This window comes from Clupea harengus, chromosome 15, assembly GCF_900700415.2.
Source record: "Clupea harengus chromosome 15, Ch_v2.0.2, whole genome shotgun sequence".
NCBI lineage: Eukaryota > Metazoa > Chordata > Actinopteri > Clupeiformes > Clupeidae > Clupea > Clupea harengus.
Genome location: NC_045166.1, coordinates 18,584,132 through 18,609,119, shown reverse-complemented (window position 1 = coordinate 18,609,119; position 24,988 = coordinate 18,584,132). Strand labels below are relative to the sequence as shown.

General features: G+C 42.3%; 4 protein-coding genes and 1 long non-coding RNA gene across 5 annotated transcripts; 2 read left to right on the top strand and 3 right to left on the bottom strand.

The window, feature by feature from the left end:
- Positions 1-1,456, bottom strand: LOC122133513 (potassium voltage-gated channel subfamily S member 3-like). The gene is made up of 2 exons (XM_042709878.1): positions 1,328-1,456; positions 1-1,107 (listed from the first exon to the last, which is right to left on the bottom strand). Exons 1-2 carry the CDS (start codon positions 1,454-1,456, stop codon positions 511-513), a joined length of 726 nt encoding a protein of 241 aa, XP_042565812.1. The 3' UTR covers positions 1-510.
- A 1,399-nt stretch (positions 1,457-2,855) lies between these two features.
- LOC116223791 lies at positions 2,856-6,537 on the bottom strand. Its single transcript, XR_004165272.2, has 2 exons — positions 6,276-6,537; positions 2,856-3,293 (listed from the first exon to the last, which is right to left on the bottom strand). It is a non-coding gene; the product is annotated as an uncharacterized LOC116223791 (long non-coding RNA).
- A 132-nt stretch (positions 6,538-6,669) lies between these two features.
- Positions 6,670-13,513, top strand: LOC105903470. The gene is made up of 21 exons (XM_031581745.1): positions 6,670-6,768; positions 6,896-6,945; positions 7,025-7,117; positions 7,191-7,315; positions 7,523-7,660; positions 7,789-7,881; positions 7,992-8,153; positions 8,276-8,372; positions 8,745-8,965; positions 9,142-9,298; positions 9,755-9,963; positions 10,064-10,181; positions 10,465-10,664; positions 11,132-11,246; positions 11,713-11,882; positions 11,965-12,044; positions 12,140-12,270; positions 12,346-12,535; positions 12,914-13,055; positions 13,197-13,305; positions 13,401-13,513. The coding sequence occupies exons 1-21, from the start codon at positions 6,746-6,748 to the stop codon at positions 13,463-13,465; spliced, it is 2,688 nt and encodes an 895-aa protein (XP_031437605.1). The 5' UTR covers positions 6,670-6,745; the 3' UTR covers positions 13,466-13,513.
- Positions 13,514-14,919: 1,406 nt separating this feature from the next.
- LOC116223787 lies at positions 14,920-20,224 on the top strand. Its single transcript, XM_031581743.1, has 21 exons — positions 14,920-15,049; positions 15,135-15,193; positions 15,285-15,380; positions 15,449-15,573; positions 15,683-15,823; positions 15,908-15,994; positions 16,111-16,275; positions 16,367-16,463; positions 16,539-16,759; positions 16,851-17,007; positions 17,078-17,286; positions 17,385-17,502; positions 17,586-17,785; positions 17,869-17,983; positions 18,078-18,247; positions 18,328-18,422; positions 18,502-18,632; positions 18,707-18,896; positions 19,031-19,172; positions 19,253-19,370; positions 20,110-20,224. Exons 1-21 carry the CDS (start codon positions 15,030-15,032, stop codon positions 20,181-20,183), a joined length of 2,730 nt encoding a protein of 909 aa, XP_031437603.1. The 5' UTR covers positions 14,920-15,029; the 3' UTR covers positions 20,184-20,224.
- A 404-nt stretch (positions 20,225-20,628) lies between these two features.
- Positions 20,629-21,652, bottom strand: ttc32 (tetratricopeptide repeat domain 32). The gene is made up of 3 exons (XM_012831234.3): positions 21,467-21,652; positions 21,168-21,334; positions 20,629-20,981 (listed from the first exon to the last, which is right to left on the bottom strand). Exons 1-3 carry the CDS (start codon positions 21,583-21,585, stop codon positions 20,854-20,856), a joined length of 414 nt encoding a protein of 137 aa, XP_012686688.1. The 5' UTR covers positions 21,586-21,652; the 3' UTR covers positions 20,629-20,853.
- Between the last annotated feature and the right edge of the window lie 3,336 nt (positions 21,653-24,988).

The following is a 24,988-nucleotide window of genomic DNA, read 5'->3' as shown; positions in this document are numbered from 1 at the left end:
TCCAATAAAGATAATCAATTCACTCAAAACCAGAGTAGGAGTTTTTTTGTGAAGAGTTCGGATTGGGCTTCCCTTCCAAGACTATTTTGTTGTGTATACGACCTCATTGCGAACACTTCCTGGCAGGAAGATAAGGTCTGTAATGGAAGGGTACAGATTGACACTCGCCTAGTTTACTGGCAATTGGGAGGCAAATGAACACATTTAGGTTTCTTGGCTCTCTGCCATGACCACTGTGCATTCTCCAATTAGGGTGCGGCAAAAACATTACATTTCCTCCGAACCTCAAATCAGCACTAACTGAAAATGAAACCAGACATCTCCCGCATTCTAAAAAGATGTTGGTATTGTGTTGAAAGGCTGGTAGATGAGATATTTTATTAGCCCTGAGGACAACAAAGTGCTTTCAGCAGTAAAATGTGTTTTGACCACAGCAGCTAGCCAGCGAGGAAACGAGAAAAAAAAAAAAAAGAAACTTCATTTATTTCAGCAATTTTTTCTCAAGAGTGTTCATACCATATTCAGCCTCAACATCCTGAAGGACTGTATCGCCCCCCCCACTGCTTTCACTGTTTTTGAAGGAGATCCCATCGGAGCATACAGCTCTCGGATGTGCATGAAGGGGCTGTCCTGAGGCTTCTCGGCTTCCGCACATTGGTTGGCGTCCAAGGCCTTGTTCCTCTGGTAGTACTTGGAGAACTTGTTGAAGATGATGCTGATGGACAGGGCGACCACGAGCAGTCCACAGATGATACAGAGTGTGGCGACCACCTTGCTGGCCGTCGTTAGAGGACACGTGTCGCCGTAGCCAACGGTAGTCATGGTGATGGTGGCCCACCACCAACCGACGGGGATGGTGCTGAGGTCGGAGTCGGCATTCTCCTTCTCGGCCGAGTAGATGAGCACAGAAAAAATGGAGATGCCAACGGAGAGGAAGAGTATGAGGAGGCCCACCTCCTCGTAGCTGTGGCGCATGGTGGCACCAAGGGTGCGGAGCCCGACCGAATGCCGCGCAAGCTTGAGGATCCGTAAGATGCGCATTAGCCGCAGGACCTGCACCACCTTTCCGACGTTCTCCAGGTTGTCTTGAACAATTTGGTGCCATCTCTGGATATAAACTTAACATTAGCAAGAGTGAACTGTTCCCTTTAAATATTGCTTCGGAGGCCCTCTCACGATCGGCCACTGTGTTCAAACTAGCTAAGAATGAATTCAAATATCTTGTTAAAATCACCCGAAAATTTACAGACATGTATAAAAAGAACTTCATATCTACCTTAGAGCGCACCAAACTTGACTTTAGCCGTTGGTCTTCCCTCCCACTAACCCTTATGGGACGTGTAAGCTCAGTTAAAATGAACGTGTTGCCAAAGTTTCTGTACCTTTTCCAAGCAATTCCAATCTTTATTCCCAAGTCCTTTTTCAAATCCCTAGACCAGATCATCTCCTCTTTCATATGGAACAAAGGCCCTGCTAGAATACGAAAGTCACTTCTACAAAAACCAAAAACATCAGGCGGACTTGACCTACCAAATTTTCAAGTGTAATATTGGTCAGCAAATTTACATCGCATACTGTACTGGCTACATTGCCATTATGGCCTTAGTGACTGGGTCCCGACCTGGGTAAAATTGGAGGAGGCTTTATGCAGACCAATGTCTCTTGAAGCACTGGCTTGTGCACCGCTCCCTATGCCCTCTCTCAAACCAGACTGTGGTCCTGTAGTTAGTCAGTCATTGACAATTTGGAAACAGTTTAAACGTTGCTATGGAATCAAAGCCATTTCTATATTCTCTCCTTGCAACAATAATCCAGCCTTCCCCCCATCTCTGCATGACAATGCATTTGAGGTATGGCGCAGGAAAGGCATTGCGGTATTTAAAGATCTATAAAACATTTGCCTACTTTGCTCAACTATCTCAACATTTTCAGCTCCCTAAAACTCACCTTTTCAGATACTTCCAGATTCGGGATTTTGTGCAAAAGAATTTTAAAGGCTTTCCAGCAGCCCCTACTGAGACACTTCTAGATAGGATACTGCAAACCAACCCCCACAATAAAGGAGTCATCTCCTCCTTACATGCCCGCATCATAGACTCTGCACCACCTGAAGATCTGTCAGTGCGACAAAAATGGGAGATAGATATGGGCTATAAGTTTGATGATGAGGACTGGACTGAAGTCCTAAACAGAATTCACTCCTCTTCCATCTGTGCTCGCCACAGTCTTATTCAATTTAAGTTAATCCAGCGAGTATATTGGACCAAAGCCAGACTTTCTAAGATCAATCCTGACATTGACCCTATATGTGATAGATGCAGGCAGGCTCCAGCTACATTGATGCACGTGTTCTGGCTTTGCCCCACATAAATAACTTTTTGGAAGTCCATATTTAGCTCTATTTCTAAAGCCTTAAACATAAACCCTCCCATTGACCCCTCTCCCTCTGTTGCACTCCTTAACCTCCCACCTACAAATATCCCTATTTCAAAACGCCAGAAAGATGCCCTAGCCTTTGCCACTTTAATTGGTCCATTCTAATTGGTCCATTTAATTGGTCCATTCCATTCTTATGGCATGGAAATCTCCACAGCCACCTTCTCATGTTCACTGGATGAGGGATCTAATGAACTGCATTCACCTGGAGAAAATTAGATATACAAGACGAAATAAGACAGAGCAATTCCAATCCACCTGGGGTCCTTTTATGTCCCTCTTCTCCTCTCTTAGCTCTACTGAACTTACTCCCCTTCTAGTTTCCTAAGTCTGACTCATTCTGTGCCCCGTACACACACAGCCTCAGCCTAATACACACAAACATCCATAATCTAGGAATCCAGAGATACCACCCCACCTTTTTTTCAATTTTTTTTTATTTTATTTTTTATTTTCTTCAATGTATATACATATATGTATGTGTACAGACTATGATTTGGTCTTTATTTTAGGGTTGCTGTCTGGGTCGTGGGAGGTGGGAGGGGGGAAGGGAGAATTCTTTGTAAAACTTGAATCCGTCTCATTTTATGTTTTCATGTGATGTTACTTCAAGAAAACAATAAAAACAAATTTGGAAAAAATAAATAAATTCAGCACACAGCGGAAGACCCCAGGGTTCCGGTCAAAATAGTACTCCTGGTCGGTTGCGCTGTAGTTGTCGCAGAGCCCCAAGAAAGCCTCCTCCGTGTGGCAGCACAGCAGCCGCCCGAGGCGTGTTTGCGGGAAGCGCAACCATGGTAGCGTTGTTGGGGGGCATTGAGATACTGGGTAATAGGACTTCACTTTCACTTATCCATCTACAGAAATAAGGAAAGATATTTTCAAGAAATGCAGACGCCAATGATCAATACATTTGAATGAAAATACATAATGTGTAACTGTAGTTCTTTTAACGCCATTAATATTAATATTATTAGCAGGGCTGTAGTGGAGGGTAAACGCCGTTTACGCACCTCTGGAATTTTGGAAATAGCGTTTACGCACCTCAAAGTTCCCTGCACCTTGTATTCTTACGTTGGAATAATCCAAAATAAATTTGGTGTCATTTTCATCTGCGCTGTATTATGGTCTGTGACCCTCCAATCAGTGCCTTGCGGCTACGGCGGCGACACCAATCAGGATCCAGGAAGTATGTACACACATACAAGTTGTGGATTAGCCTGCCTGCCTACCTTTTCGGAATAGATTAATTAGCCATGGATATCAAGCGAATTTTGAAGAGACCATCGAGTGCTCCCACTCCCACAGATGCCCGCAAAAGGCCTCAAGTACAAAGTAAGACTGAAGATCAATTCACGTTTTTAAACGTTGTTTTGTTTCGCACAACATTGCATTAAGACATGGACAAACGCTATTAATAACGTGCTTTCAAATACGATGATGCAGGTAACAAGCCAGCCCTCCCGGTTCCATCTAAATAGGCCTAATAAAACGTAAATTCTTCCAGCAATTGAAGATGCATGAGTAATTATCCTCACGCATAGTTGTTAATCTAGCAATTGTCTTGTTGTGTTGTGTTGACATTGGAGGTTTCTCCAATGGTTAAAGAACAGGGGAAGTGTTTAATTGCAGCATGGTTTCTTTTTATATTATACTTTTCAGCTGTAACAACCTGGGCCTATTTCCAGAGGCCTTCGTTTTTTAAGGTCCTATAGAATTCCTTTCTTTTGTCTCCCCCTCCACCCCCTTCATTTATTAGGCCTACACATACTTTTCTTTGCTGTTTTCTTGACATTTAATAAACTACAAACACATGTATTCACTGTCTGTCATTGATTGTATACAGGGGCGTCGTAAGGCCTATTTTAGGGGGGCTGAAGCCCCCCTAAAATGTTCTTCAGCCCCCCCAAATTATTTGGCATTATTGGCATATATATATATTTTTTTTATTTTGGTGATGTCATTAAATTAAACTATTGTTTCTCACATGGACAAGTTATTTATAACTCTAACATGCTACATAGGTGCGTGCGTTCTGGTTTGTATGTTTTCTCCCCCTTCAAATTACAATCCAATAGCCTATCATCATACTTAACGATATAAACCCCGGGGATCTTGCGGAGACTGCTGCGCTGGCTTTCTCACTCTGCCAAGTAACGTCTCTTCAACGACAGCCAGGATTATAGCCAAGGAGTTTAGCTCAAAGTAAATGATGCAAGGAGTGAAATTGTAAGTACGGGTAGTTACACAATGTGGCTATCTGTAGTTCTTAACGATTGTTATCTGCTTAAATGTAGGTTTACTCGAGGTAAATTAAGGGAATATTGTAGTGGGCTATGTTAACACTAAGCTAGCTAGCTAGCTAATTTGTTAGTTTGTTGTTTGTTAGTAACTGTCTCCAGTGAGCAAGAGTGTGAACGGGCGAATTCAAAATACAAGAAATAACTATCGACATCTGTCTATTCTTTGCATTAATATGTCTCTCTAGTATTTCGAAACAATAATTTCAGTCCCTATAGAATGTTGTTGTTTATAATCAATTAATGCTAGTGAATTCTAGTTTGACTTGATTTTAGTGAATGCATTGGGTGCCTTCCATTTCAGCCCATCATACAATATTTATCATTTGATAATTAAGATGTTCTTGAAATGTGTTTTTTAAATTTTGTTATTCATGTTTTTTTTCCCATTGAATGGTATTTGACACTGAACTAGTTCATCTTTATCTCAGTGATAGTGTCCAAATGAGCATAAAATATCACTGGTATGTAAAAACTACAGGGACAACAAAATAGATGTAAATGTTGATCAAAATCGTATTCCCTTCTGCTCATAATAAAACAAGTAAACAACTCAAGAATTAGTATTTGGGAGCGGATAGGAAAGCAAGTTTATCCGTCTTTCCTTTACAAGCAGGACAATTATTTCTCTCTTTATTTGAGAAAAGTTCACATTTGTGTTGTCAAATTTCACTATGACCTTGAAATTCTGTCTCTTGTGTTATCATATACTGAATGCAAGCAAAACAACAGAGGAAAAATCACACTCTTTCTGATTGAAACAATCTATGAACTGTCTGAAACAATGGATATCCGCGGCCCCAAATGGGCCCCAAAAAATAATTGCTGCGCGCTCTGCGCACAAACAAGCCACTCCCCTTGGGGCTAAGCCCCCCCTTTCTTTTAATCCTAGAAACGCCCCTGATTGTATATGACTTTAACTGATAACATATTGCAATACTGTGATTTATGTATGCATGTTTGTGAGTTAGGTGTATAAGCTACTGGATGACCTAAATTTCCCTCGGGATTGATAAAGTATACATCTATCTATCTATCTATCTATAGCCAGGACAGCCTTACAGAGTCGCGACGCTTTGTGTTGTGTTGCTTTGCATCGCGTTGCATCGCGTCAAGGTCTGTTTGATCACAACATTCATAGTTTACCCACCTCTAATTTTACCACTACAGCACTGATTATTAGGTCACAGACAATATCATATGAACGGTATTCATTTTAAGGCTAGTGGAAATACACACGCGATTTTGAGATGCAAGAGCACGAGCTGTCAAAACTGGCTTTAGTAATTAAATAGGCTACCAAACACATTTACGAGGAAATACTTTTTGGAAACAGGAAATTATTTCATAACGAATTGTAAACTAACTATGACATAATCGAGCAACATTGTTTTGCAACAACTTCTTAAGCAACTACATTGCAGGGCAATTAGAATAATAGAAATGGCAGCCATCGAAGAGCGAACGCGAAAAACACGCCACAAAAACAGTTTAGCAACAGTTGAAAAATATTGTTTTAGATGCTAACAAAATATTTACCGTATTGCTGACTTATCATTTCATTTTGTCCATGTTCCGGAGGTCTGTGCAGATGTATTGCGGTGAAACTGTTGCAGCCATTTAGTCCACCATCAAACCGCGAACCGCACACCGAGCCAGCACGCAGATCTGCACAGCCGAAGACCTTCCTCATGTTCGGTCCCTTCACGGGACTTCGCTTCTGGCTCAGAGTGGGCGGAACAATCACAACCAGCCCATGGTTTTCTGAGTAGGAAAATGTATGTAAAGAAGATAAAAAAAACTTCCACTCCACGCCGATAATAACAGGACGTTTTGCAGGCGCAATTACGCAGATATTGGAATCATCTGTGCGTGGCGTTAAGGTTTACGCCCAGCAATTCAATTACGTTGGTGCTGCTGCAGTCATAAATGCCTTTAAATGGGCTCGTAAGTTATCTTAGTTTTCTATCACCTCATCAGAGGCGCACAGTTTTTCTGAATATTGCAGGATGAGCCCGCTCCTTTGTTTTCAGTAAGTTTTTATTTTTAGTAGATTTATTCATGAACGTTTGTAATTATTAGTCTACCACATGTATTCTGCTGTTGCCTCTTTCTTTCATGTCTTGCCGACTTCATTGTACATTTTAAACTCTTTCCAGGGTGTTAATCTTGACCATAAGCACGGCTACGCAAATAGTGGCCTACCAAGGTAAGTGTTTAACTTTTTTAAAGTGCCCTCGTTTTTGCCCCACTTTCTTTAACCTGTTACCATTTTCCTCATCAAACAGATGCCGTGAGCTCTGTGTGCCTTGGAAATGTGTTGCGAGTGAGTGTGGACGGCTCAATTTTGGCGGGGAAATCTGCTCGAGTGGATGCTCTCAGTGAGTATCGACCCAACATTGTTAAAAACCACTTGGTTTATTCTTCTTAACAGTATTAAAAATATATTTTCAGATGGCAGTGATGTTATCCCAATCACCTCTTTCCTGGCTACTCAGTGTGGATACAGCATGACCTCAGATCCTTGGGGCAATACCCTGCTTTATGCTTCTCTCCAGCATTGTTATGTCCAATCCAGGGTATGGAAATGTGCCTGAAGTGGCTTTGCTTGGCAGCTGTAGAAAATGAACTTTAGTTAAAACTCTCCTTTTGTACGTGGCTTTGGATAAAAGTGTCTGCTAAATGACTAATTGTAAATGTAAAACCCATTGAGTAAAAAATGCATTTCAAAATGTTGCTTGTCATGGTGTGGAGCTTTGATGTGATGTTTTGACCCTAATGTTAAGGGGGATGGGACGTTTGACACACATCTACAGCTCAGAACATATGGAAAAGACTCAGGTAGAGTCCACACTGTGTCCCAGTCATGCAGCTACTCACAGCTGGCCTCTCGTGAAATTCTCTGCACCAACAACTATATGGAGGTCAGGTGTTTTCAGCTGGCCCTCAAGCATTAAAATGCATAATATTCAGTGTCATTTCTCTAATAGAGGAAATTGTGTCTCTTCTAGTGTTGTGTATTTACATTGTGAATTCCTGGAATCTCCATTAGGTCTCTGTGGAGCATGGTCTTCCAACCTCTGAGCAATTGAAATGGATGACCTCCAGTGTAAAAGATGTCACCTCGTCTGAATCAGTCCCTAGGGTATGAAGTCAATTAATCATGCAGTTAATGTTAACATTTGTGCTTCTGTTTTATCAGTAATGTTAGAACAGTACTGTTTGAGTCTCTTGCATGTTTGTTCTCTATAATAGGGAATGAAGGTGCCCAGACTCGAGAAGGTGGTGATCTACACACCTGCAGAGAAGGCTTTCACTCCAATGGAACTCCACAAGCTAGGCTATGGACTCTATACTTATCCAGCTCGCCTGCTGATAAGAAGCCCATACGACACAACCGCAACGTATTCCCAAGATGTAAACCAAACATATCTCCTTTTTTTTTTTCTTTCTCTCCCTACTTCTGTCTGTTTGCATTTCTTTTTCCCTGACGACTTTGAAAAGCCTTCAGATGGTGACGAGTCTGTTCACTGCAACAGGTGGCTGGAGTTCCCATGGCAATTATGACAAGCTCTCTGGTCTACAAGCACCGCTGGATGGTGTCACTGGTAAAAGCAGCAGCTGCATGCCCCACTGGTGAGCCCTCAGCCATGAAGACTTCATGTAAACTGAACATTGGTTACAATAAGAGTTGCTGAAGGAGCTGCAAGTTCATGACTTGTTGCCCAACTCTGCCTCTGGAGGTGAAATTGTCCAGCAGAGTTTGATTGCAGACTTGATCTAGCACACCTGATGCCACTCAACAAGTACAGAACATCTGTGTATCCAGTTGTGCTTGACTCTGCTTGTATCCACACCTGAAAGTAGCTGTTAGGCACTCCTTTGTGACACATAAGCTGATTGCATCCTTTACATGCAGTGTCTTGCCAGTTGAACTACAGCAGCTTCATCTCCATGGTTTTGACCATTTACATGACCCATTTATTTGTTTTGTGGCATTTAATAAAGGTGGCGTGTCTTTCACTGAGGATCTGATTAGCTGGCGTCTGCCTCGACACATCACCCCACTGCTGTCCTCCTCTTCCTGTGAGACTCTTGAGGCGTACATGGGGATTGATGGTCAGCGGATGGATGAGGCCACCATGATTGCCCAGGGCTACTATTTCTATGTCACAGACACTCACTTTGTGGTAGAGATGCCGATAGGGTCTCCTTATGGATACTACAAGGTTGGCAACAGAAGGGCACACACACACGTAGTCACCAAAGGGAAGCCCAGTGTTTGGGTCATCACTGTTTAGTTGTCAAATGCACACATGGTTTTAAGAGGATCATGTTCAGCTGTGTTTAGCCTCATAGTCAAGAGTTTATTTTGTTTTTAATATTTTTTTTAAATACTTAACAGAGCCATGTCCATGAAGGGCGATACCACACTACCTACTCTATTGCGCCGATGATTGAGCTGCTGTGGAGGGAGATGGGTGGTTCAGATGAGACCAGATACAAAGTCCTCTTCCCCATCAGCACTCCACCCATCCCCAGGCCACCACATGTCCAGGACTGTGAGCCTCCACCTTTGTGTTCTGTCTGCCTTTGTTTTTCTGCCTGTGTCCCCATAACCGTGTATTTACATGTAATGTGCATGTCACTGAGTTATATGCACCATCATCCACTGTCATTATGTCAGACAGTGGTACATCGGGTGTATGTATTATTATTCAGTGCAGGATTAAGTGTACGGAAAAGGGGGGGGCATTGGTTGTAATGGCATAGCACAGCAAGCTGCATAATGAATACTGTTCATTATAATTTCCATGGCTGCTCACCCAGTCTTTGATGCAAAGCTGCAATGCTTATCCTCATAAGGAGTCCCAAGAAATTCCAGATATGAAGACATTAAGTCTCAGCCTAAAATATACAATTGTTTATTGAACTGCATTCAAGTCACTAAATAGATTGATTTTGTTTGAAAATATACATTTTTACTGATTTCTCAATTGCCTATGTGCCATTTTTAGACACTGTTCCAGAGGAAGGCATGTTCAAGATTGTTTTCGGCGCATTCCTGCCTGATGTGGAGCTGATTAACATCACCACTGACTCTGCCGTGATGACTCTAGCTGAAGCCGCAGCCAATGGTTTTGACATCCAAGAGCATGTCTTTCCTAATGGCTCTAAAGCTTTCAGACTACAAGTGCCCTTCTCTCATCCAACAGCTGTTAAAGGGGTATGTTTCATTCTACTCTAAAACCACCACCAGATATTAATGTATCTAGGCCCGAATGGAAAACACTGTAATGGATTTTTCAAATGTGTTGCCACCACAGAATCCCAATGTTAAGACGGTGACCTACGGACTGCACATAGTGTTTGGCTTTCTCATTCAACCTGAGCAGACCACGTTTTCTTATTCCTCCGTTTTGGAAGCTGCAGTGGATGATACTGGTAATGTGTGTGGACGCTGACGAGTGAAACCTTACCCCGTTAATGAGTCTTTTGGTTCTTAAGTTGGTTATTTTGTCTGGTTATTTTGAGTTTCTTTTTTTTTTTTAAGCCACTACTTCTACATATTGGAAAATGTTTGGAAGTACAGGAAATTAATACTAATAGACAGACTGTTTTGGTATCAAGATGTACCTGCTACATTCAACCCTATCAGTTTAAATGTTGAGGTTCAATGGCCTTTCAGAAACCCAAAGCCTTGTATTTTGTTGCCTTTACCTTGCAGATCTGGCATCTGTAACTGGCTCATGTGATCAGATGAATGTCTACATCACTGTTCAGTATGGAAGCCAAGGCCATAACTTTGAGACGGTGGTTGGTGGCAGTCTGCTGACCGCTGAGCTGGCCCAACAGTACAGCTTCAATGAGAATGGAACCCATTTCACTTTAACAGTTCCCTTTGGGTCTCCTGATCTCGCCTTTGAGGTACAGTAAATCCTGATGCAGTGAAGGGGAAGGTCTTGGGAACATTCATTTCTTCACATTTTCACATGTTTTGTGTCCAGCTTTTCTTTGTTTCTAAAAATGTCAAACATGGAGAGGTAGTTGGCTGCCACACACCGGATTTACTTTTAATCAAATTTTGACAAATTATATCAATTCTTGCTCCCTATGAACAGCAGGTGTCTGTAGAACCGTGTCATTTTCTAAATGCTATAACTAGCTTAATGTAAAAGGTCCCTGGTACATGAAGGAGAATGTGCATGTGTATGATCTGGAAGCATGTGTATGCTGAGCTCTAAGTCAGTGGAAATCACAGTGTGAGGCTGAGCTTACGATCCTCATGGTGGGACTGTCTGGTTTTGGCCTACTACACACGTGTCTCTGGGCTGGTCCTCCTTTTCTAGTAAGTTGAATCAGGACTATCATTTTGGTGTGATCCCATGTTTCAGGCGGTCCACTCTTCAAATGTGATGGGCAGACTTGATGTGGCTCTGCAAAACCTAGAGAGGACCTGGAACATCACCTATTTCTCCCTGGCCTGTTCCTTCATCACCTCAGTCCTCGGTCTGTTTGATTTATTTATTTTAAATGTCTTGTAAGTCACAGAAGATAAAATGCCAGACTCAATCTAATTCATGACCCCACAGGTAGAAACCAAGAGCTGTATTTAGATGGCAGTTGTATGGCATAAATGCATTCAGGTTATGTGACGTCTTAAATGGACTGTTTTGCTTGCATTCACTCGGGTTAATTTAGAAGAAACTGGAAATCAATGTGTGAATGAAGCCTGCTAGTGACCGCAGTGACCTACTTTGAAAATAGATTTTGCAGGGGGGAACGCCATATCACTGGCTTGCCGGTTACAACTGTCCTGTGAGGTGCTCTCTTTCCAGTGCCTCACTAGATTTTATATCCTTTTATTTGTGTGTGTGCATATATATATATATATATATATATATATATATATATATATATATATATATCATTTATTGACATTTATTATTTTTATTTTTCCAATATTTCTCTGCAGATTGCAGTCCAAATGGGACCATTGGGGCACTTGCTGTTAAACTTGATACTGTGCCCAGCCTCAACCCTGGACAGCTGAGTCTGAACGATCCCTCATGTGGGCCTTCCTTCAGTGATGATCGCTTTGCTTTTTTCTACTTCCGTGTAGACACTTGTGGGACCACTAGAGCGGTACATTGGCTCCAATTGTGGATGTAGTCACCAAAATTATTATTATTATTTTTTTTTTACCATATTTTTTTTTTTCTCGTAGTTTAAAGATGATGTGATGGTGTATAAGAACATGGCCTCCTTGAAAAATCAACTGACAACCAACGAGGAGCCGAAATATCAGTAAGAATTCTCTTCAGTTACTGTTCTTTTTCCTGCATGTGTCTACTAAACCTTTTCACTTAACAAGGTAACTTACTACCGCACCCCCGTTACAGATTTGTGTTCTCCTGCATCTACTCTGTGAATGCCACTAAAACTTTGGCTTATTTCACCATGCCGCAATCCACTGCACCAGTGGCCGAGCCCGGAGTGGGAGACTTCACGGTTCAAATGAGGCTTGCTCAAGGTAAGGTTTTTTTGGGGGGGGTCCAGTCAATCCTTTTGTCCTTTCCAAGTAATTTTGCGTGGTCCTTTACCTCAGATGTGACGTACACTCAGTTCTACTCTGATTGGGACTACCCTGTGGTGACGTACCTCAGGCAGCCCCTCTTCTTTGAGGTGGCGCTGACTACGTTAGGCGATCCAAACGTAGAACTCATCATTGACAACTGCTGGGCAACTCTGAATAAGGACCGAGCATCCAAACCACGATGGGACACCATAGTGGATGGGTAAGCTCTGAATTGAAACGGCACAGAAAATGGGCGTCACGTAGTGTACTGCACCGTTCAGTTAACAGGCCATTTAATGATTCGGTTAATGGCCACACCTCACTATAAAATGGAGACCCCCAATTTAAAAGATCTGTGAAGGGGAATAATCCAACTTTGAGGATCATTCAAGGGTTGGCCAACAAGTACCAACAGAAAGGACTTGAGTGGCTCCAAATTAAATGCCTCTAATAAACCTTATGGCATGTTGCTTTTAGGGAGGGAGGCATCAAAGTATACTTTAAGACATTTAAGGGATGTGTTTCCTGGTACTGATGGAGAATTGAATGGTGTGTGTGTGGTCTTGTGTCTAATCTATTTATTTTTGTTTTGTCTTAGCTGTCCAAATCCTGAGGACCCAGACCAGACTGTTTTCCACCCGGAGACGCTTTATGACGGGGTGCTGTTCCCTTCTCTCTCCAAAAGGTTCGAGGTCAAGATGTTCTCCTTTGCCGAGGCTGAGGATGCCCCTGTAGGCCAGGTCATTTGAGCATTTTTCATTTAATTTTTGTATGTATTGTATTTGTTGCTTATGTGTGTGCTTGGGGGTGTCTGCCATTCAGCCAGTAGTCATTACTGCAGAATGGATAGAGTAATGACCTAATGTCTCTTCCCATTTTAGGTGGTTTTCCATTGTGATGTGGTCATTTGTGACCCCCACAGCCCCTTGAATGGATTGTGCCATGGACAGTGTGCTAAACAGCAGATGGGCAGAAAGCATGTGAAAAGAGGTAATGTTGAGCAATGCAAAATGATGGCATGAACTGTTTGTTTTTTCTGTCCTCATTGGAAATTATAGTTATTGCTTGTTTTCCTTGTCTTCAAGGTCCCAGGATGGTTTCTGAACTGCATGTGGAACATGTTTCATCTGGATTAATCTTCCTGCTATGAAATTAAAGTTTTATAAACTCCCCCAACACTGACTCATACTTTAATTTTAAAATGTTGTGGCTTTTCTGTTTTTCGAGTGTATCCATATGTTTACTTGCATTACCTGATATTTCATCCTTGTGTTTAGTTCAGATGACCTAGTTATTTTTTTTTCCCTCGTCATAAACCCCATGAAAATGTAAGGCCAGTCTTTTGGTTGTTGACTGGCTTGCTAGCTTTAGGGACAATACTCTACCGTGCCCTTAAACTTGCTTTCCTGGTTGTTGAGACACCAGTATGACCTGACCACGACGTGAAACAGAAGAAGGAGCATGTTTGCAAATTCTTTAGCACATCCCAAAATTGCCTTCCAATGTGATTCAGTTGTTTACGCAGTGTCGTTGCACACACACGGGCAACTTAAATAATTGTTACATAGTAAATGGGTTTAATAGGATGATTGTTTAGGTATACAACCTAGAGGTAGAGAGGGGTATAGAATTATGTGAGTACACAAACATTCACCAAGTGAATGACCACAAGTAAAGGATTTATTTTCTTTACAATTTTATGTAAAGGTTATTTTGTGGTGAAGTGTTCAAACCTCATTTGAGATCTTCTCTGAACCTTTTGGCTGAGGTAAACCTTTTTTTAAATTCTAGAACAAATAAATTCTAAAGACTCAGTCGACAAGTTTTAATGACATTTGACACGAGGCACAAGATGGAGGGTGTGTGCGCAGCACTACCACAAATCCTATGGTCTTCATAACTCAGGGCACTGCATTTCTGCTTTGACATCCTGAGAGAAACAATGGCTCCACCTTCTGGAGAAAGAGTGAAACTTAATCTAAGTGTGAACACATGAAGTAATGGAGCGCAATGGCTCAAAACCATTGAAAGACAATTTGGTCATATTATAGTACTGTGAAATGAATGACTTTCACACCGAAGCAATACCTTCATGAACTATTAACAAGATTATGAATATACGTTCTAAAAATTATTACTTAAATAACTTAAGCAGAAAAAAGACTGTAAGAATAAACAATGTTATTAAACAATTAGTTCAGACCAAATGTGAGACTTGTGAAGAGTATGTTTTACGAGCGTATGGTATTAATGGCCAGAGCTGGAATCTACAGCTAAATTTAGCCAGTTATGTCAACTGTGTCATGAGTAAACACATCAACTACTTTGAACAGATTCAGGTGTGTTCAAGCTTTCAAGAGTATATAAGTCAGAATGTTACTGGCTACTGAGCACAACAGCTGGACCTTATTAGAATCCAACTTGTATAAAAACAATTAGCCGCCAGGAGAAATATCCATGACCTGAGCCCACCTGACAGTGATGACACACTGATGAGCACTTGTTATTGTCAATTGTACTCACCTGTGTTCATCCCTTTATATAGGCTAGGAGCACACCCTGGAAATGTACTGCACCTTTCAGTGGCTCTCTAGCGTGGGTTGTAGGGGGCAAATTGAGTGTTTGTGGGTGGTAGGGGGCAAATTGAGTGTTTGTGGGTGGTGTAGAAAGGATTCAAGCATCTTCAGTTACAGGGCTTTTCCTTGTCAGTGAAAATGGCCAGAATTCTACAACTGTGAGTACTCTGTTTTACAACTTTTGCCGATAGGCACAGTTTGCTTGTGTTTCTTTTAACTGGCGTCTTGTCTTCTGTTTTGTAGAGTCCCATGGCTTTTGATGGTGGCTGTTGTGATTTCTGCTCAGAAAAGTTTCACGCAAAGTAGGTTTTTGCCCATCCTCTGAAGAGCAAGTTTAAAGAAGCTTTAACTGTGTGCTAGAAAGTTAATTCCTGGATCTTTCCTCCTCTACAGTAACTGGCCTGAAGTCTCATTGCCTCGGAAATGTCTTAAGGTTGACCATAGATAAATCCCTTGGCTTTGGAAGCCACCTGGAAGTGGATGCCATCAGTGAGTTATTTAAATTGTTGTCGTTTTTTTTTTTTTCCTTCCTGATTAACCTAAGCTTGCACTTGCAGATGGCAGTCAGTTTATCCCCATCACACCCAGCCTGGCATCTAAGTGTGGCTACCGCATGGAGTCTGACCCCTGGGGCAACGTGAAACTGTTTGTCTCAGTCCTGAGCTGCCACACTAACAATCAGGTAATGACGTGAAAATGTTTCCTCATGGTTGACTGTATCGTAACATCAGTTAATCTGGTTTGTTCAGGAAACGTAGTAACCAGAAACTTTCACCCAACACATTGATTAGGACGATGAGGTTTTTGAACTAGGACTGCGTCTTCGAATGCATGATGAGCATAAATCTGAGGACACGCACAAGGTGACCGAGACCTGCAACTACAACCGATGGGCTGCTCGTGAGATCCTGTGTGACAAAAACTACATGGAGGTAAAAATGTAGTAGTGACCCAGGTGTTCCCAGCTCCAAAGGGTTCAAGCCCCTTAGGATTAACTACACCTTATGTTTGACTAGGTGTCAGTGAACAGGTTGCCACCACCGATTGACCTAGCTGTTGAGCAGACCATGCTTGAAGATCAGTGGGCTGCTGCAGTTCCTGATGCAAGTTGTCTCTGGCCTTCTCCCTTCAGTGTTTGATTTAACCTTAGTGTGACTAGTTACATTGGATCTAGCCTACAAAGGCTGCATTTGAACATTAAATCTGTATTGCCTTGTAGGCTGTGACCTCTGAGAACAACATATGGCGAATGGTTTTCTTCACCCCAAAAGAGAAGTCCATGCCGTTGGCTGACGCTCAAAGGGCTGGCTATGGTATCGCAACAACCCCATCGAGACTGCTCATCCGAAGCCCTTATGACACAACTGAGGTTTACTCTGAAAATGTAAGTTGCATAACAACAAAAAATTGTTTTAAGCATACAAAACCAGTTTGTTTTACCTTATACCTTTGCCTTGTTTAACTCCTTATCTTAGGTTGCTAGTGTGTCAATGAAGGTGCTGAAGGCTACCACATATTTCAAGGACCTGTGGTCTGTCACCATGCTTGACACTGCTGCAGCTTGTCCTACTGGTAAGTAATGGTAACTGCTTTCACTACTCTGTTTTTGAAGTTGGAAGAGCTACAGTGTTATGCCCCCTGGTTCAGATGGTGTTGTCTTCACGGAGGAAACGATGACCTGGTATGTGCCTCGCCACATCTACCCACTACTTGCATCGAATACCTGTGAGACGCTGGAGTTGCACATGGGCATTGATGGCGAGCGACTTGATGAATCACAGATGGCCAGCAGGGGATACACCATGTCTGTGACTAATTCCCACTTTGTCATTGAACTGCCTGTGGGTGGACCTGATGGTTACTACAAGGTAAGCGCTCATTGGATGGTGGGGAACTCTTGGTTGGTGGAATCAATTGGCTCTAAACCTTTCCATTTTTGTGTCGGTCCCCCTCCCATAGAGCTATGCTCCTGAGTATCAGTACCATATCTCTTACTATATTGAGGCCATGATTGAGGTGGTGTGGAAGGAGGCTGACTCTGACCAGCTCACCAGATATAAGGTCTTGTATCCGATCACCACCCCTATGATGCCTAGACCTCCACACGTGACTGACAGTAAGTATCCCAACAAACTTGGCTGTGTTTACATAAGGAAGTTCTTTGCTCATTGATCCTTGCTCCACAGATACTGTGCCTGAGGAACGGGTCTTTGATGTGCTTTTGGGTACCTTCCTTCCTGATGTGATGCTGATGAACATGACCTTTGCCACTGTTGTACTGACTGTTGCCGAAGCCAATGCAAGAGGCTTCAATGTCCAAGAGAAACGCTTCCCCCATGGTTACAAAGGCTTCAGTCTTCAAGTGCCCTTCTCTGACTCTGTGGTCCTGAAGAGTGTATGTCTACGCACTTCCCCCAAGTCTTTGTCAAGTGCTTTCTATTCTCTTGTCCCTGCCCCCCTCCCAGTATTAAAGCCTTGATTTCTATATTGCAGAATCCTGATCGGGAGTTCACGACCTACACCCTTCCTTTGAGCTTTGGCCTGGTTGTCCTACCTGAGCAATCCCCATTCTCTCATCCAGCTGTGCTGGAAGCAACACTTCATGACGTTGGTATGGTAGCCTTGCCTTTACCACACTTGACATGGGTACTGTCTTGGAGCATTTTGAGGAACTGTGTACTTGTTTTGCTGCAGTGCTCCCTGTCGTAACCGGAACTTGTGATGACGAAAGCTACTATGTCACCGTGGCCTATGGAAGTCATGGCAGTGACTTTAAAACCATTGTGGGCAAGCGGGAGCTGACCTCTGACCTAGCAACGAAGTACAATGTCCGTGAGAATGCTACACACATGACCATGAGTGTGCCCTTCCTCTCATCTGATGCTGTATTTACGGTAAGCGTTTGTTTTTTTGGTAACTTGAGCTTTCATCAGCAAGTATACTTTCATTACTAACAATGTTGCATACCTGTCTGTAGTTTGTACTTTCATCTGCTGCTGGGGGTCGGCTGGACTTGAAGGTCATCGACCCACTCAATAATTGGAGCCTCAACAACTTCTCTCTGGCCTGTACCTTTCCTATGCCTCTGACTGGTCAGTGTCCCTTTTCTAGAGTATTGATGAAACTGGGGTTGAAGTGGTCAGTGACTTGGTTGTAATGCCACACTTGCTGCCTTTCTGTCTGCAGAGTGTCACCCTAATGGCACAATGATTGTCCTGGCCCTGAAGGTTGAGTCGGTGCCTAATCTTATTCTCAGTCAGCTCACCCTAAAGGACCCATCGTGCAAACCCATGTTCAGCAGCGATCAATTTGCCTCCTTCTCTTTCCCTGTTAACAGCTGCGGAACAACCCGAACAGTAAGATTTCACTTTACGCTTTTGTGAGCTACCATGCCGCCTTCGGCATATACATGTATAACCCTCCTTTTGCTTTGTAGTTCTTGGATGGCTTCATGGTCTATCAGAATGAGATCACCATGTCTAAGCAAGGAGGTGTGAAGAATGTCAAGACCACTTCCCACCCAGAGTACCGGTATGTTTAGTTTTCTATTTCTTTTCTCCCCCTCCCCACCAACTTGTATTGTGGCTTTACCTTCTTCTCTGGCTCCTAGACTAACCATCTCCTGTTACTATGAGAATGATGACTTCAAGATGCTGCAGTTTCTCCCAGAGGATCGCTCCTTTGACCGCCCTCCCCAGCCTGCCTTTGGGGAGATGAGGGTCCGCATGAGGCTGGCAACTGGTGAGCATCTTTCCAAACTTTAATTGCCATTTTAAAATGATTCTCCCTTTGCAATACTTTGTTCTCCTCCTCAGATGTGTCCTACAACACGTTTTACACCGAAGAGGATTATCCTGTGGTGGAGGCCTTGAGGCGTCCCCTTTACTTTGAGGTTGAGTTGTTAGAGTCCACAGATCCACAACTTGTGCTGTTCCTGGAGAGCTGCTGGGCAACCCTGGAAAAGGAGAGGCTGTCCACGCCACGATGGGACATCATTGTTGATGGGTACAATTATCTATAAACCTGTCAAACTTAACCAAATTCAGATATGTATCATTGACTTGCACTATCTTTCTATAAAAGCAACAGAATTGCAATGCATGGGTTGGAATAAATGCCTTAACGTTTCAACTCGACAGGTGTGCAAACCACGATGATCGTTATTTACCAAGCATTCATCCTGTAACTGCTGATGGCAGAGTCCAGTTCCCTTCCCACTTCAAACGCTTTGACATGAAGATGTTTGCTTTTGTCCAAGATAATGTGGTGCTGAAAGACCAGGTAGGTAAATGTGCTGCTTCTTACCTGCTTATAAATAGGTTATGAACCCTGACATTAATTTAAACTCCCATCTCTTGTAGATTTTCATTCACTGTGACACTGCCATCTGTGACGACAACAAACAAAGTGATGGACTCTGCTATAGACGATGTCCTAGTTCCCCTGAAAATGTCAATGAGCTGAGCAGCGTTAAGAGCAGTGAGTTCCCCTTGATTCAGTTCCTCAATGGTATTCTGTGGTTGATGTTGACAGACTCGCAATATAGACCACAAACTTTAGACAAAGGACCACGAGGTGAATCAAAGGGTTCTGGAGGTGTATTTCAAGGCACTCCTGCAGGGAGTCAATTCCAACATCAAGTAGAGGCAGGGAAAAGACTAAAGGGCATCACAGTGTTACAGGTTAAATACTAGTCAGTCATGGGAGATACATTGGGGTGATAGGTCAGCATTTGTTTGTTACAGGTCAAGGTGGGGAAGGGGGCGTGGGAGGGCGGCGTGTGAGTGGGAGGGCGGCGTGGGAGGGCGGCGTGGGAGGGCGGCGTGGGAGGGCGGCGTGTGAGTGGGAGGGCGGCGTGGGAGGGCGGCGTGTGAGTGGGAGGGCGGCGTGGGAGTGGGAGGGCGGCGTGGGAGGGCGGCGTGTGAGTGGGAGGGCGGCGTGTGAGTGGGAGGGCGGCGTGTGAGTGGGAGGGCGGCGTGTGAGTGGGAGGGCATCTTCTTATGGAGGATTCTGGAACACACACAGGCTCAAAATGGTGGACAAGTGATGTGTATTCCACCACCTGGGGAGGATGTCTGCTAGGGTTCAAGGGGCTTTAACCAAAGGTGTACCCAGACTATCAATACACATGGTACACACAGGAGAACATGCTTGCAATGGTAAGTATATAAATTGATGGTAATATCAATGTTTAATACTCCTTTGTCTTTGTTTGTAGGCCAAAGCAGTGCAAAGTATTCTCCCAAGTCAAGAGCACAGCTCTCTTCAGGTCGCATCATGCTGTCATTGTGATACAACCTTGTTATACAAATAAAAGGATTGTCTTAAAAACATATCTTGTCTTGTGGTTGTTTAGAGTACTTTAAACAATTCTTTAAGTCTGTTCAAACTCTACATTTGTCTGCAACTTTGTTCTGTTAGACAGTGCAGTACACATTGTTGCGCTGACCAGAATGTCCACATTTCTCTTACAGCAGTACCACCATTACAAGTGCTTAAACCATTTTGCAAATGGTATTCTGTTAAAGATTAGTGGTAGTGTTTATTTTTTTTAAATGGGTATTTTTGAATCTGCAGTTAGGTCTTTGCATCACAAGACCTGAATGTTTAGGTCCTGTGTTTTAAAAAGTTTTGACTTCTGGTTTAGTTAGGTCTTGTTTACTCATTTTCATGTGAAGTAGGCTTGTATTGTAGGGACAAGGTACTCTGCATAACAGATTAGAAGTTAGAGGCAGACTTTGGTTTTGTGCAGAATAATTTAATCAGCAATTTGATCACACTCTGTTTTTTTTTTTTTTTTGTTCAACACTGAACCAAGGAAGAAATGTGACGATCCTTGATTGTAGGTAGAAACATGAGGTTGTCTGGTTGACAACTTTACAGATTACACAATACATTAAACATTGTAGTATTTTAGAAATGGGTCTGGTCAAGCACTTGACGGTAATGTCCAACCATTAGCTTAATATCCTCTGTTCATCTTGTCTTGATGATCTATTATTGTTTGGTGTAAACTCTGTTTGGCATCTTCAAAATTTGGATTCAATTCCAGAACCTTCTTGAAGTCTCTTTCGGCATCTTCAAAAAATCCTTGAAAACAAATATAAGATGCTTAGGCTGCAACCACACAAAGTTTGAAGTCTAGTTAGCTAGGCTATTTTTTGGCACAATTCAACTGTGTAGTGTTTACAAAGACCAATCGCTTAATGAATGGTTAGTTGCCTACATTAAACCAGTAAAGGCGACGATGCTGTGACTCGTTACTGAAGGCTTTACCTAGTCTGTAGCGTATCAATCCTCTGTTGTAGTATGGCACTTCGAATTCATTATTTGCCTCTATTGCCAAAGTGTAATCCTCCATTGCTTCCTTGAAGTCCACTCTCAAATACTTTATCTGGCCGCGGTTATTCAATGCTACTGCAAGGTCAGTGGCGTCACATTCCCTGAAACAAAACATAGTTTTAGGCTATCTCTAGCTGTTCAGTAAATGTATAAATCAAGTACCCTCTGACATTTGTTCAATGGTAGCTTGTAGCAATACACGATTAGTTCAGCTAGTTGTCTGGTGAAATTACCTTGATTGTTTCTTAAAATACGCCATAAAGTGACTATATAATTCCTCAGCCTGTTTAAAGTTTTCGTTGTTAAACTCAGTATGAGCTTGTTTAAGAATGTTGCCAGTTTCCTTTTCCATGTAGGCTAGTTCACACTCGCTGACCACTGACAAACAAACCTTAGCATGTGATTCTGACAGTGGCTAACCGTATTTCTTCTGTGTTTTTGACAGGCTGAGGTTTCCATTTCACTTGGACTGTGCTGCCACCTAGTGAGTAAATGCATACTCAAGTTGACTTATTTGGAAGCAATCATGTTGAATTCCCATTCAAGTTCACTAAATCAGAATCAGAATAGTATTTATTTCCAAGTAGGTTTACACCTACCTGGAATTTGTTCTGAGGTACACTTCAATGTGTTATTTGAACTGTAAACTAAATTATATGACTACAATGATGAAACACATTAATGCTGGTGTTAATATTGACAATTACAGTTTACAGCATTTTATGGGTTGAAAATGGCTCAACACATAACACACATCTGCTGTTTAACATCATCAAAGGCCAATGCTGACGTAGATTCAACTGGTTGGTACATATGTACGCCATGGTATAAATACATTTGAATGCGGAGTTCTGCCTGCACATTTTCTTTAGTATCCCTCAGTATCTTTCAATGTTGTGCATGTCAAAAGAATCTGCCAAAAAAACTCACTTTTCACATTTCTCCTTAAGAGATTCCTTAAAAAATAATGGTGAGAAAATCAGTACCAAAATATGCTTCTCCTTCAACATTTCAGAAACTTTTTTATGCATCACATCAGTGTTTTCACTTAAAGTTATTCTTACATTCTGACATTATGACATTCTGGCATTTCCCTGACCAAACTGCACAAAGACGTCTTTCACATCTAGTCTCCATGGGAAAATGTTCAGTGTGAGATATTCTTAGGAGGATCCTCAAAGGTCAGAAGGTCAACCTGTCCAGTTGTTAAACATAATACACCAAACCTCTCCAGTGAGCTGAATGGTTCAGTAACCACTTCCTTACTGCACATTTTCTCTTGTCAAATGGTTCAAAGTCAGTCTTTAAAAAAAGACAATTAGGGAGGTTATAGCAGCTTTTTAAAGTTCTAGTCAATTGTAACAACCACACTGTCATATAAAATGGACAATCTAAACTTTGCAAAAAACAGCACCACTTTTGGAGACTATGTACAGGAATAGAAATAGTCTATACTTAAGTTACCTGACTAACTGAGTGCATGGGTCAAGACAGAAGGTGAGGAGGGAGACTTGGAAAAGGACCATTTCTTTTTTTTCTCTCCGAGAGACCTGATTCTTGTTGTTTGCTGTGAGAAATAACACAGACAGTCAAAGTCCACCCCTCCCTTGGGAGAGCAAGAATGAGCAGATATCAATCACTTCCACGTCCAAAACAGTGTGAGGAATCCCATCTTTCTTGGGGAAAGTTTTTTTTCCTGACTGACTTCCTCATGCGTCTGTCTCATTCATATGTAACAGACAGGTTGGATTTTATCATGTGTTTCCTATATGAGTTTAACCAATACTAATGCCAGAAGTACATCAGGTCACTGCCACTCCATGAGGGTAATAGACCTCTACGGGAGATTATACTGCTGTAGGAATGGAGGATTTGTGCAAAACTGGTTTGGGATTTGATTAAGACAACAGTTATTACTAATGCAAATAAACTCAACTAACAGCTCTAAAAATGGAAAGAATATCTGCCGGTTTTTGTTGTTCAAGCCATCACATGGCAAAAATGTTATAAAAAAGGAGCCAATTAATGCACCGAAACCTCAATATGCATGCGCACACACACACACACACACACACACACACATATATATATATAGGGGATGGGTACGCTTAATACTATATATATATATATATATGCTGTAAAACAACTCTTCTTTGGCCTGCTGTGGTGCCCTGTGAACCGTGGGACATTTTATGTGAAATGTGAAATTCAATCAGTGTAGATTTTGAAGGTTAAAATATTACCTCTGGCCTTCATTAAAAAATGGATTGAAGACAAGGGTCCAACTGAACCAGTACAGTCGTATGAAAAAGTTTAGGAACCCCTCTGAGGCTGCATGATAATTTACTCTGTCTTCAACAAAAAAGATCACAGTGGTATATTATTCATTTTCTAGTTAACACTGAGTACTGGGGTTTTCCAGACAAAGATATTAGGTGTAACAGTATTTAGCTGTGTGAAATGTAATCAAATGTGAAAGATAAACTGTGCAAATATTTGGGCACCCTAATAATTTTGTTGATTTGAATACCTGTAACTATCAATACTGATTAATTGCAACACATAATTAGTCTGATTAGCTCGCACTGCCGCCTCACAGCAAGAACTGTCCGTCCCTGACCAAGACGGATCACTTGACTTGGTCCCTGGACGCCTGAAGGCTGCCCACTGCTCCTGGGGTCCCGGAGGAGGGACAGTCCAGGATGGGATAAAAGCAGAGAGTAAATTCACTGCGACCTCGGCCAGTGTGTGCGTGTGTGTGTGTGTGTCCTGTGTCGCCACCTATATTTTCATGTGTGTGTTGCTGTGTGTCGTTTGTGCAATAAAAACTGACTGAAGTCAGCCTTGTTTAAGCCTTCAATTCCATAGAAAGATGCATCCAATCATTAGAAAAGGTATTTAAGGTAGCCAATTGCAAGTTGAGCTTCTCTTTGATTCTCCTCTGAAGAGTGGCAACATGGGGGCCTCAAAACAACTGTCAAATGATCTGAAAACTGTTCAGCATTGTGATTTAGGGGAAGGCTACAAAAGGTTATCCCATAGGTTTCAGTTGTAAGTTTCCGCTGTAAGGAATGTAATCAAGAAATGGAAGGCCACAAGCACAGTTCTTGTTAAGTAATGGCAGGCCAAAAAAAAATCAGAGAGGCAAAGGCGAAGGATGGTCAGAATGGTTAAAGACGACCCTCAGACCACCTCCAAAAACCTGCAAGATCATCTCGCTGCAGATGGTGTCACTGTGCATCGCTCAACAATTCAGCGCACCTTGCAAAAAGAACAGCTGTATGGGAGAGTGATGCGGAAGAAGCCTTTTCTGCACACACGCCACAAACACGCTCTCTTGAGGTAATCAAAAGCATATTTGAACAAGCCAGATTCATTTTAGAACAAAGTGCTGTAGACTGATAAGAGACAAAGATTGAGCTATTTGGTCGCAACAAGAGGTGTTATGCATGGCGGCAAAAGAACACAGCATTCCAAGAAAAACACTTGCTGCCCATAGTAAAATTTGGTGGGGGTTCATCATGCTGTGGGGCTGTGTGGCTAGTGCAGGTACTGGGAATCTTGTTAAAGTTGAGGATCGAATGGATTCAACTCAATATCAGCAAATTCTTGAAAATAATGTTCAAGAATCTGTCACAAAGTTGAAGTTACGCCGGAGTTGGGTGTTCCAGCAAGACAACGACCCGAAACATTGCTCCAAATCTACCAAGGCATTTATGCAGAGGAACAAGTATTATGTTCTGGAATGGCCATCC